Here is a 12,500-nt window from a genome sequence, read left to right on the forward strand (position 1 = left end):
CCCCAGCAGGAGGAGAGAAGGGTTTAGAACCGTTTTTCCTCAGGCTGGGAGGTAATGAGCAGCTCCTTGTTCCCGAAGTCCCACCACGCTGTCATGTGGAACGCCATGTTTGTCAGGACGACCGTGTACTCCAGGATGGCAAAGATGGTGTATACTGTGACAAGGACACAAGGAACAGGGCCTGATCAGCTTCCTTCTCTACCCTCCAGCGGCCTCTTGCTAGACTACCACCACCGCAGCATCACTACACAGAGTCTGGAACACAATGGCAGGCAGCCCCCAAGACCATTGCCCTATCACACATGACACAGGAAGCATCACAGCCGTCCCAGGGCCACTGTGAGCACCTAGGAATCCTCGCCTGGTCTCACCTCCAGCCTCACAATACATGTTGTGCCGAAAGTAGACAGCCAGAGCCGTGAAGAAGGAGACGAAGTTGATGATGAAGAGCCGCTGTTTCCAGTTGTAGGACTTGCGGTCCTAGGGGATGAGGTCTGTGATCATTCTGCAGCTTGTTAGATGTGTATGGACAGTCTCCCCTCTTGGCCCCAACTCCTGGGCTGAGTCTTAACCATCCTTAGTCATGGAAGGGGACACAGGCATGGGCAGCAGAAATGATGGGCATTTCATAGCCCTGCATTTGGGGGTGTAATGAGGCCAATGAGGCAGTGGGTCCCTCCCATTTCAGGGGGACAGAGTAAGTTACCTGGAGTTATCTACCAACCCAACACCTCCAGATACTGTGGGGAGAAGAGAAGTGGAGGGGGGAGGGGTGGTGGGGGTAAGACTGGAATGATTACAGACCACAAACCAGGACTCAGTGCTCTTAACCTGCTGCAGCCTAGGTGCTGCCCCTCCCTCTACTCCCATATGGAGCCTCCATCTCTTCTAGAAATGTTCTCCAGGTCCTCATATTACCCAAACCACCCCAGTTTCTGACCCATCACCCTCCCCGTCTCCAAGTCCAGCCCTAGCCCCAGTTTGCCACAGAATTCCAGTTTCCACCTCACCGTTACCCACATCCTGAGGACGAGAGTCCTTGACTGTCCTCTGTGCCGCCTGGAGCCCCACTAGGGGTAGACCGTACCTCTTGACTTACTGTGTGCTTCTTGGTCAGCCGCCAGAGGATGCAGGTGAGGAGCATGTGACTGAGGGATGAGGCGATGAACACAATGAAAGCATTTTCATGGATGGCTGGAGGGAGAGAGGAGGGATGGGAGCACGCCCTGCAGGGAGCACCCAAAGCCCCACGTCGGGAGGTCCCGGGCAGGGAGGAGGCAAGGACATCCCTTCCCCGAACCCTTCCCCGCTCCTTCTTCCCTTGTCTGGACACCCACTGAAGTCCTCAGAAGAGGAGACGTAGGTGAGCACTAGCAGCGCGACGTTCTCCACAACATTGAGGCCGAAGTTGAGGCGGCAAAGCGGGCGGTAGCCGGCACAAGGGGAGGTGCAGCTGAGGTAGTGGTTCCAGTAGGCGAAGGCCACCAAGAAGCGGGGCGCCGAGTGCAGACCGATGCAGAAGCGCCACACGTAGCGCTGGGGCACCTCTCCGCCGATGGCCGAGCTCACCGACGGCAGGTAATTGGGCACCTAGAGAGTTGTGACCCATCTGGGCGCTGACCCCCTGATGCCCCGCCCACCTTGAGATCTTTCTCTTCCAATAAACACCTTGACACTTAGAAGGTTCTGCTCCAGTCCCTTCCCTCCAGGAAGTCCTCCTTCAAAGCCTCACAGCTCTCCAGGGAGACCTCCCCTTCCAAGTCCCAGACCCTCCTGTGCCTGGTTCTGACTCCCCAGCCAACCTGGGGTTCATGCGGGTGCAGAGTGGGACAGTCTCCATCTCCCTACAGATGGCTGCGAAAGCTACAGCCAGGTTCAGATGTTCTCTGAGCCTACAGCACAGGACTGTGACTTGGATAAGGAACTGTGGGAGGGTCCATGAGCCCAGCATCCCAGATTCAGTCCCAAGGATGGAAACATCTAAGCCTCCTTGGGACAGAGCTGGATTCACTTCCCAACCGAGCCTTTCCTGACTGCTTTCAGTTCACTTGTTCTTCTGGTCAGGGGTAGCAAGGCAATAGAAGGTGCTGGGAGATCCCAAGGGAGCTGGGCCAGAAGAATACCCCCATTCTGATCATGTTGAAGAAAGTGGGTGTTTCTAACCTGGTGTAGTCTAAGAAAATGACCCTGTTCTTATGTATATCTCTCATCCATTTTTCTCAAAGCCTGGAATTCCTCATTTCTTAAGGAAATGGAATGTCATTCTTTGAAGCTGAGGAAGGAGGAGATAATATCACACAACTGCAAGGACTGGTGTGTTGTTTATATGAGAGTGAGAGAATGCAGGGTAGGTAAACAGTGGTTTTGATGGGAACAGGAAGACCTTGAATGGGAGGAGGATCTCTTAGACTCTAGACTCTAGATCTCTTAGACTTTTAGAATCCAATGCCTAAAGAGTCTCTTTGACTCTAATGCCTCAAACTTTAATATGCATACAACTCATCTGAGATTGTGTGAGAATGCAGAAGCTCTGGAATCGGAAAATCTGCATTTCTAAAGGGCTCCATAACTATGGAAGTTACCAGTCTGTTGCCCACACTTTCTGTGGACTCTTTTAGACCTTCAACAAGAGCCAGAGCAGTACCAGAGCCCAGAAACCCAGAGAGGGAATGACCCTGCTGTGATGATAGCAGGACCAGTCTTCAGAGATGGAGTTCTGGAAGATCCCTTCCTGTCTGCCAGTGGGGATGCTGAATGGATCTCAGAGTGGCTGGGAAGGCAGGCAAAGATGGAAGCAGCTCACGGGGCCGGGGAGGGCCTGGGGTGGGACCAGCCAGAGCCTTCTCAAGCCTTCACAGAAAAGGAGATGGATTCCCCCCAGCACTGTCAGAGGCAGCTGAATGCAGAGCTTTCAGAGAGGGTGATGCTCTCAAGGTACAACTTGAGATACCAAAACTCAAGATCAGTCTCAGATATTCAGTGATGAGGCAACTTGGAGGCAATGGGTGTGCATCCCAGCTCTGCCTTTCTAAGCTGGGTGACCTTGAGCAAGTCACTTTACCTCTCTGAGCTTTTCCTCACTGGCAAAATAGGGATATCACCTGCCTTGCAGGGTGATGGTGAATACTAAATATAATGTAGGCAAGGCATCTGCAGTGAGTATAAGCAATGGCTTTCAGAAGACAAACTTTCCTGAAAAGCCTGCCAAAAAAGGTGTGATCTATGTGGCTACTGCAGAGAAGGCAATGGCACCCCACTCCAGTACTCTTGCCTGGAAAATCCCATGGGCAGAGGAGCCTGGTAGGCTGCAGTCTATGGGGTCACGAAGAGTAGGACACAACTGAGCGACTTGACTTTCACTTTTCACTTTCATGCATTGGAGAAGGAAATGGCAACCCACTCCAGTGTTCATGCCTGGAGAATCCCAGGGACGGGGGAGCCTGGTTGGCTGCCAACTACAGGGTTACATAGAGTCGGACACGACTGAAGCGACTTAGCAGCAGCAGCATGTGGCTACTGACCATGGGAAGGCTGGCTTCTGAGTGACAGGTGGGAGTCATATCTGGACTGGACACTGCTGAGACCTCCAAGCCTCTTCACTTGACTTTCCTGCTTCTCTGGGTAGGTCCCCTGTGTAGGGTTAGTGGGAGTGTTGTCTTCACTTCCTAGAATATTCATTCTGAAAACACCTGCCCCAACCTCAGCTACTTTAAGGAGAACTGTACCAACATCTAAGGCTTGGCTGGGAGAGCCCAGAGCACTCAAGGGCCCAGAGTCCTGACTGATGCTGGGAAATAGGTAAAGGGCAGAGATGATACAGAGTTTGGGGGAATGCCTCAGGAGGATTAGAGAATTAGGGCCCTGTGGCTACTCGTCCCATCCTCGCAAGCTCCTCTCAGGTTAGGGGTGGGCACAGCATTCAAAGAGTAAGAACTGCCTCCCTCATCAACTCACTCAAACTCTCTCTCTCTCTCTCTCTCTCATACACACACACACACACACACACACACACACACACACACACAATCAGGTATAGGTACTCATATTCACCCCTGCCATCCCAAGTATTAACATTCCCCACTCACCAACTATGCCAGCAACAAGCAACAGAGAAGCTATCAGAGCCCAGGTACACAGTACCCAAATCCCCCTCCCCAAAAAGCCCAGAGCTAAGGGTACTGAGAGACAGGAGCATAATTCCTTTCCCCAAGAGTAGGAACCCTTTGGCCTGGAGGACATGACTCAGTGGATCTATGGCAGGGCAACAGATCAGAAATTCACATGGTGTAAAGGGAGAGGGTCCAAAAACTTCCTTATCATAGCATGTCATGTTTCACCATTAGAGATTCATTCTTTTGCCCTTGGATAGAAGTCCCCTGACTTTTATGGATGACTTTTCTTTATTTCCTACCACCCATCCTCTTCCCCATCCCTTGCCAACTGGATAAAAACTCCTATTCCTATGACAATGCAGAGTACTAACCACTATATGTGCACAGCTCCCATTCCTATCAGAACTACCTGCTACTCCTCTCTGAACTCCATCCCCTCTTCTCTAACCTCATAGTCCCCATCTCAGCTCCGGAACCTCCTGTACCATGAACTAAACCCCTGCACCCTGCTCTTGCCCTGCTGCCCTTAAATCTGTTCTGCACGCAGGAGCCAGAATGGTCTTCTAAACCTCAAATCTGATCATGTCCCTTTCTTGCTTAAAATCTTTCCAAAGCTCCCCATTGTCCCCTGGATAAAATCAAAAGTTGTCAACCTGGCACTCATGAAAATCCTTCTTCACCCCCACAGCAACAATTCCCACCCACACCACCCACACTGGACCCTCATTCCCCTCCCCCGACCCGGACCCTCACTCCCCTTCCCCTACCCCAACCCTCACTCCAGGAAGGAAGTCTCTGATTTCGGAGCTGGGTGAAGAGCTTCTTCTGAACCTACCATCTCTGTGCTCCTTTTATCACAAAAGGAATCTCATTTCACAGTGCTGGGAACATCTGTGCCTAAGTCTGTCTCTTGCAGGAATAAGATGCTAAGGGCAAGTCCATGTTCAACTCCATGCCTCTGATACAGAACCTGCGTCCCCCTGGGCCCTCAGAAAAGCCTTGGTGGACTGCTCTTAGAAGCAGGGGCTCCTTTTAGGTTTCCATCTGGCAGAGCTCTGAGGATACAGGTTGTGGGGCCTGAGACTGCCAGAGGAGAAACCAAGCTAGAAGAACACAAGGTAGGGCTGGGGTCTTCTTAGGTCAGACCTCTTGTTAGGGCTAAAGCCACTCGTTACTTCTCCTCACTCCTGGCCTCATCTTAGCCCATAGTCCTGGCTTCCTTTCCAGTCTGGTCTTTCTTCAGCCCTCTTCTCCCTCTCGAGATCTCTCCTGCCTATTCCCTCTCTCTTCCTTTCCCCCTCCTCCCCTTCTGCCACCTTGCACCCTCTACAATCCTCTTCTAGTCTTGGAGGACTGTGACTCTACTTTCCCTGGCTCTCTCTCCTCAAAACACACCCCCTGACTTCCCCCGCCACAACCATCCTTTTATCCCCCTCCCCTCTCACCCTCTGCCTTCTCTCTGACTCTGACATTCTCCTGTTATTGCCATCTCTTGAACTGGCCCTGACCCAGGCGCTGGGGAGCCTGGCACTCACCCCACAGTCAGTGGCCACTGTGTACTCAAAGTGGAACACCAGAGACCAGATGATGCAGAAGAAGAAGCCGAACACAGGGAAAGTGATGACCCATGAGACCATGGCTTTGAAGCGGAGCTGGAACACGGTCCCATCGGGGTCCAAGGGCTGGGAGGCCGCAGAGAACATCCTGTAGGGAGTGGTGCTCAGGCAGGGCAAGGGACACAACCTGGGGCCTGGTGGGGATACCTGGGCCTGGGAAAGTGGGGCATTTTCTAGAGCTAGCTCCTCAGAGGACAGGGAAGAGGCAGAGTAGAAAGAGTAGGAAGGGCATAAAGGAAAAAGAAAATGCGGAAGAGGAGGTACAAGGTGAAAGGGCCAGGACAGCAGAGAGAGGCACGGTCAGCTCATAGGAGTCCCCTTGGCACACTGCTCTTGTAGGTTCACCTCTGGAAGAGTCTGGAGAATCAAGGTTCCCAGTGGCCTGGACATGGGAGTTCTGATGGCCTGCCTCATTCCCATGACCCTCATAACCACTCAGGAAAAGGGTCAGAGGATGGAAGGGTTATTAGTCCCATATCACAGAAGGGAAGACCAAGGCCCAGAACTATGTAAGGATTAAACATTAGGACTAAGGCCTCTTGCCACCTGACAGCTTAAGTCTCCAAGCCAAGGCCTTCTTCAGGCCAAGTAACCCAGACAAAGGACCCTTGGCTCAGAGTGGCCCAAGCTCTCCTACTGACCCTGTCTGACCACATTCCTGCTCTTCACCCAAGTTCAACTAGGAACAATGGGAGGGCCCAGAACCTATTCAATGGGACCACAGGCTATCAGCCATCCCACCCCCAGGCTCAGAATGATCTAAGCCTCAGGCCAGCAGTACCCTGACCCCCAAGATACAAGGGTCTCTCCGGTGGCCCAGAGTTCTATCTTCTTCCTCTCTGAGAAGACCATGTCACCCAATTCCAGGTTTTCAGGAATCTGGGGGTCATGGGATTCTTCTCTGCTCAGCTTGAGCCTGCCATGCTGGGCCAGACCCAGGAAACAGAGACCTAGACCGAGGGGGTGGGTTTTTTCTGCTCCCTTCTTCCCCTGGACAGAGAATGCCCTCCCCAACTCCCCTTGACCACATGACCCTTCAAGCTGGGCTTCCTTCTGGGGGGCAGATGGAGATGGCTTTGGATTAAAAGGCCTAGAACCAAATCTCCCCATGGGAATCAGACCTCCCTCCATTAAGGGAACCCCAGTCCACACTAGTCCAGCTCAGTTTCGGGGAATTGGGGTGGGGATAGGCGCACAAAGCAACACTCACACTGGGTGCTGAAGGATCCGGGGCTTGGGTTGAGGGCTCTAGCCAGACTGAGACTGCTCTAAGACTTCAGGGTCCCACCCCCAGTTCCCTAGGGCCTGCCTCCCGCCCACAGTGCCCAGATCTCCACGCCTGCTGAGGCACACAGCCTTCCCAGGACCAACAAGGCCGTGTCATAAATCCCAGAACACTCTGCAAAGGTAAGAAGTGATAGCGGCCAAGGTCAGCCCACAGCAGATCCCTTTGCCAGAGATGGGGGTGGGGACTTTTCTGAGGGTTGGGTCCAGGGATGTAAGCAGGTTTCTGGGAAGGGAAAGGGAGAAAGCAGAATAGGATTTAGCCCCTTTGTGTTTGAGCAGAACTGAATATGTCTGCTGGGCCCATCAGAGAGCTAGCTAATCTTAAACAATAGATTCAGGGTCCAAAAGAGATCTGGAGGGGGCTGAACATGCGGTATCAGTGTCCAGCCTGCACCTGTGCAGAAACACCTCGTGGCAGCACAGGCTGCGTTCACAGAAGTCTAACAGCCAGTAACAGGAATAGAACAGTCCTGTTTTGGGCTGAACTGCCCAGGCCATAGGAAGTGCTATGCCTAGATCAGGTCCTCGAAGACAATAGTGATTAACTGGGCCAAGCCCAGGGGCATATGTCTTATAAGGATTGCCTGATGGATTTGGAACCATGCTACCTAAGAAGAAAAAACTCAAGGGCCCCTGCATTACTGCCTTCCCATCTCTGCAGGGCTGTCTGGAAGCCAGGTGGAAAAAGCAGCTCCAAGGGTCTTAAAGCAGAGCCAGAGCTAGGACAGATACCCACCAGAAAGAGAGGGTGTGCTCACTGTAAGAAAGAGCTTGCTAATTGTTAGTTACTAAGTCTCCTTGGCATCGACTGCCTGGAAAGGAGAGAAGCCCCCCACCCCCCATCACTGGGGACATGCAAGCAGAGGCAAAATCATCTAATTACAGACTAAAGATACTTCTTTAGTATCTGGGTGAGAAATCCAGATCATATATGAAAATCTCCACGTGGATCCATCACAGTACTCCCAAGGAATAGGGACAAAATACCCCTGGGGTCCCTAGGCCTAGTCCTGCCCAAGAGAGGCCAAGTACCCTTCCAGCAGCTACCTATGCCTTAGCTCCCCAAGGAGTATGCTGAGAATGGGTTATAAGTATGCTGAGGTTATTGATCCCATTATCCCTTGGAGCCTGCCACAAGGGCCAGAGCAAACACCCTATTCCGTCTAACTCCATATGCCATACAAATATTATAATTTTCTGTATGGACTATGACTACATTATATCATGCCTTCCTTTTCCGAGGACAATGGGCTGCTGTGTGTTGGGGTGGAAGGCGGGTGTCCTATCCATTTATTCAACAAATACTTTCTGATTCAGACACAATGCCCACCTTCAAGGAGCTCCCAGCCTAGTAGGAAAGAGAGACACACATGCAGTGTGACAGAACTGTATGAGAGAACACCAGTTCTACGAGCACTCAGAGGAAGGAGTGATTAAGCTTGCCCCATGGAGGCTAGAGAAGCCTATCGGAAAGAAAAGACACCTGAGAAGGGTTTTGCAAGATGAAGAGGAGTTGGCCAGGGTAAAAGAATATTGGATGCATTATCTAAAGTGAGAAGCAGGTCAGGAGAGGCTGTTGGATGAATCCTTTCTGATCATCCGCTTCAGATCAACTGGTCATCCCTTTTTCTTCCAGTCCTGTTCTTTCTGATGGCTCCTAGTTCTAAGTCTCACCATACTGGCTGCAACTCAAGGCCCATATCCACCCACTGACAAATCAAGAAGAAGGATAGTCTTGATTTCCTTTATTTGTATATAATAAATAAATAAAGTGGGCCCCCACACCTGCCAGTCAGATCCCAGTCGTGGTTGTACCCCATATTCTCGAGCAGATGCTCTTTATATGAAGGTAGGAAGCTCAGCTATTTGGGGGCCTTCTGAGCTCTCTGTGAGGCTAGTCCAAGGGTTCATGTAGTCTTTCCCACTTAGAGACTCTTGGCTAACTTTCTCTCCTGCCCTGTCTTCCAACTTGACAGTCTCCTTTTCCTCTTCCTCCTTCTGCTCCTCACGCTTCATATTTCCCAAACCATCTTCCCATCTCCTCTACCTGGAGTTCTACACTAACCCTGAGAAGGGGGAGAACAGGAATTCTCAACCCTGTTTTAGACATGGGGAAAGTGAGGCTGTCCCTGAGTCTCAAGTAACACAGAGTCAGCGGATGAACTAGGAAGATAATAAAGGTTCGCAGAGGTCTTACCCCATTTATTCCAATAATCTACAGAGAAAGAACTCACAACTTTCTTTCTAGCCCAACATCCCATATCCCTATCCAAGAGGGTGTATGGACACCTAGGGAACCTCAGAGGTCATGGGACCTACCCCAGAAAACACATGTACATACATATAATCAGGTCCCCAGTCAGACAGGCACAGATAGTCTCTCTCACACACAGACCCCAATCAAAGCCATTATAGTCATGTCCCTCACAGTTAACACACACACTTACATAATCACATTCCCATGGAGACAAGCACAGCCCACAACAGAGCCACACTAAGAAGCCCCAAGTGCCCTCTAGCCCAGTCTTATTCTCTACCCTCCAGAAAACCCTGGGGCTGCTGAATCTACCCCTCTGTGAAGTAAGGATTGGGTTCTGGGTTCTGGAGCTACCCAACTTTAGGGACCCTGTCCCCCAGTGACCTCCATGAAAGGTGGAGGGAGACTAGTCCTTGGGACCTCCATTTGCAGGCACCCCCAGCAGCCCAGTAATGTGTGATGGCTAATTCTGTTACAAGAGATTCAGGATTCAAAACAGATCTGATTAGGCCTGAATACAAGGTATCAATGCCTCCCCCCCAACAAACCCTACCCCACAGTGTGTGGCCGTAGTCTCCTTGAAGTGGAAGAGCAGGGACCAGAGGACGCAGAAGAGGAAGGCGACAAGTGGACAGCAGACCGTGACCAGGGCCACCAGGGTGAAGCGGAGCCGGACCAGGGTCCCATCCCGGTCCAGCGGCAGTGGAACCTGGTACATCTTGTCAGACCTGGGGATGGAGTGGTGTGCTGTCAGGGCCCAAGGTAGTGAGGCTGGTACTCAGTGGGGAAGCCAGCCCTTGTGCTCAGTCCTCAGTTTAGCTGTGGGGTGGGGGGAATCTGAGAAGGAAGCCACCGAGCCCCTAAGCTTGGACAGCTACTGCCCAGGACGAGGAAGATGGACTCAGACTCCCATGAGAACATTCACCCTCCATTTCAGAGGAAAGAATGAACCCAATCTATGCTAAGATGAAGCTTGAGTAAGTCAGGAAAACTTCTCATCCCTATGCCTGGCTTGACAGGAGCTGGTTGAACTAGTCTCTCTTGTTTCAGGAACAATCCTAAAACCTCCCAGTGGTCAGAATGGCCCATCTCCTCCCCCAGACCTTGGAGCCTCCATGTTTCAGGGCCTCCCATCGGCTCTCTCAGCTTCATCCATCGGCTCAGGACCCTTCTGCACCTTCAGTCCCTTCCCAGGCTCTGTGTGCTCTGTGTGCTTGCACCGCAGTCCACAGTGGCAAGGACTCCATGGAAGCCAGCAGAATGCCAACCCCCTGCCTGTCCCCACCCGCTGCCTCACGTGTTTTGAGACTGAAAGGCTTTGCAGCATCAGGCCTGGTGCTAGCCTAGGCTTGCTGTTTGCTGAAGAGAGCTGCCTGGTCAGCTTCTGGAGGCTTCCCAGTCCCCAGGGGCCTGTCCACTCTCCTCCAGGAACTAGGTAAGGTCTGAGATTTGCCCCCCTCCAATGAGATGAGGATATCTAGGGTCAGGCCTTATACTACCAGCCAAGTATACACCAGCAATCCTAGTCCAGCCCCAACCCCAGGGCACTGAAGAGGACATTGAGGCCAAGAGACTGGCAGGACTCAGGGACTGGACTGGCTTGGGGTCACACAGCAAATAGAAGGAAGAGCCAGCAGTGAGGAGACATGGCGCTCAACATCACACACTGCACTCTGGCCTTCCTTGACCCCCTCCTCCCTGGGCCAGAGCTCTGGGCAGAAGGGTCAGGTTAGGAGGGGAAAGAGAAGGGGAAACTGTCCCTAGGAGGAAAAAAGCTAAAAAAACAAATCCTATATAGATGAGTTAGCCCTGTTCCCATTTTAAAGACGGAGAAACCAAGACACAGAGAGAGGAAGGTCCTTTCTCAAAAGGACATGCTGAACCTGAGGGAAAGCCGTCCTCAGAACTTAGGCATCCTGTTGCCAAACTATGGCTGACTCAGATACACAAAGAGCCCGCAAAGAGCCCGCCCTTCTGGACTCCAGGGCCTGGCCTGGAGACCAAGCCCCAGCTCTGCCTGGCCCCGCCCTCAGGAAGAACTCTGACCTTCTGGAGGCCAGCCTCCTCCTGGAATCTGGAAAATGCCAGGTGGACATGCCTCTCATCCATCTTCCTCCACCCACCTCTCTGCCAGGCTCTGTCAGGCAGCCTGCCGCAACTGCTCAAGCTCCAGTACTTCCGGGGGGCTAGACGCTTCCCAGAGAGTGGTGGAAGTGGCTCTGGTGGCCCTCCCAAATTAAGCACATTCTGACACTGTTCAGATCATCCCCAAAGACCTTCCCCACCCAGCTCAAATCCAAATTCTGTGGTTGTAATGGTACTAGTGCCCCTTTCCAACATCCCTTCCTGAAGCCAGCTGCTCTGGATCACTCAGGAATCACTGGGACCCCCAAACTGAAGAGCAGATCCTCAGGGAATGAATAGGCAGTGCCTAAGACAGGGGATGATAAGGTTTCAGGAATAGTCTGTTCCATTTCTTGGAGGTATACCTAACTTCCCTTTTAGCTGTGTGACCTTGGGCAAGTCACCTAACCACTCTGGGCCTGTTTTCACAGTTATACAACATGGGATTGTGTGATCTGGATTACTAATAAGTCCATACCAACTGGGTCATTCTACTCTCCCAGGCCTCAGGACAGAGAGCTCCCTATCTGAAGGGCAGCTGTTCAGCCCCAGTCAACTCTAACTTCTTTCTACACAGGTACCACTCCATTGAAAACTGCTTTCTCAGGAGTATCCCTAGTTTATTTCCAGAGATCCTCAAACATCTTTTCAGGCTCCAGTCCAAAATCCACACTTGTTGGATGAGTACTAGGCACCCTGTTCAGAACTAGATATACATTGTTTCTTTCAATCCTCACAATACAACTCTATGAGGTAGGCACTATAGCCTGTATATTTCCATTTTACAGAAGAGGAAAGTGAGGCTCAAGGAGGTTAACACTCGCTCAAGGTCATAGGCTAATGACTGGCAGAGCTGGGATTTGAAACTCATCTCTGGGGTTGCAAAGCACCCCCGCACCTCCCTCCTGGTATAATCTGGACCAGGAGTCGCTGCGGAGTGAAGCGGGGAGAGCTCACTCCGGCACATCGGGCACGTGTCGGGGAGCAGAAGGAAAAGGGGTCAGCTCAGCCAGCGAGGAGAGGAGAGCAGCGGTTCCTGGGCAGGTCGCGGGACCCCCACAGCCTGGGGCCCGGCCCTGCGGAGGCCAGACCGCGTGACGGAGC

At 52.1% G+C, this 12,500-nt stretch overlaps 1 protein-coding gene across 5 annotated transcripts in view; it reads right to left on the reverse strand.

The window, feature by feature from the left end:
- PGAP2 (post-GPI attachment to proteins 2) overlaps positions 1-12,500 on the reverse strand; it is a 20,479-nt gene continuing 7,979 nt past the window's right edge. Inside the window, exons 3-8 of one of the 5 annotated variants that reach the window (XM_010849447.1) lie at positions 9,826-10,000; positions 5,648-5,816; positions 1,338-1,590; positions 1,100-1,194; positions 372-480; positions 1-154 (exon numbers count right to left, since the gene is read on the reverse strand). In XM_010849447.1, the coding sequence (XP_010847749.1) occupies positions 24-154; positions 372-480; positions 1,100-1,194; positions 1,338-1,590; positions 5,648-5,816; positions 9,826-9,959 (891 nt within the window). In that variant the 5' untranslated portion in view covers positions 9,960-10,000 and the 3' untranslated portion in view covers positions 1-23. Of the gene's footprint in view, positions 155-371; positions 481-1,087; positions 1,195-1,337; positions 1,591-5,647; positions 5,832-9,820; positions 10,001-12,500 lie in introns of all 5 variants that reach the window. The other 4 variants (XM_010849446.1, XM_010849450.1, XM_010849449.1 and 1 more) reach the window with 4 other exon arrangements.

The sequence above is a fragment of the Bison bison genome, unplaced genomic scaffold (assembly GCF_000754665.1).
Source record: "Bison bison bison isolate TAMUID 2011002044 unplaced genomic scaffold, Bison_UMD1.0 scf7180017864284, whole genome shotgun sequence".
NCBI classification, from domain to species: Eukaryota; Metazoa; Chordata; class Mammalia; order Artiodactyla; family Bovidae; genus Bison; species Bison bison.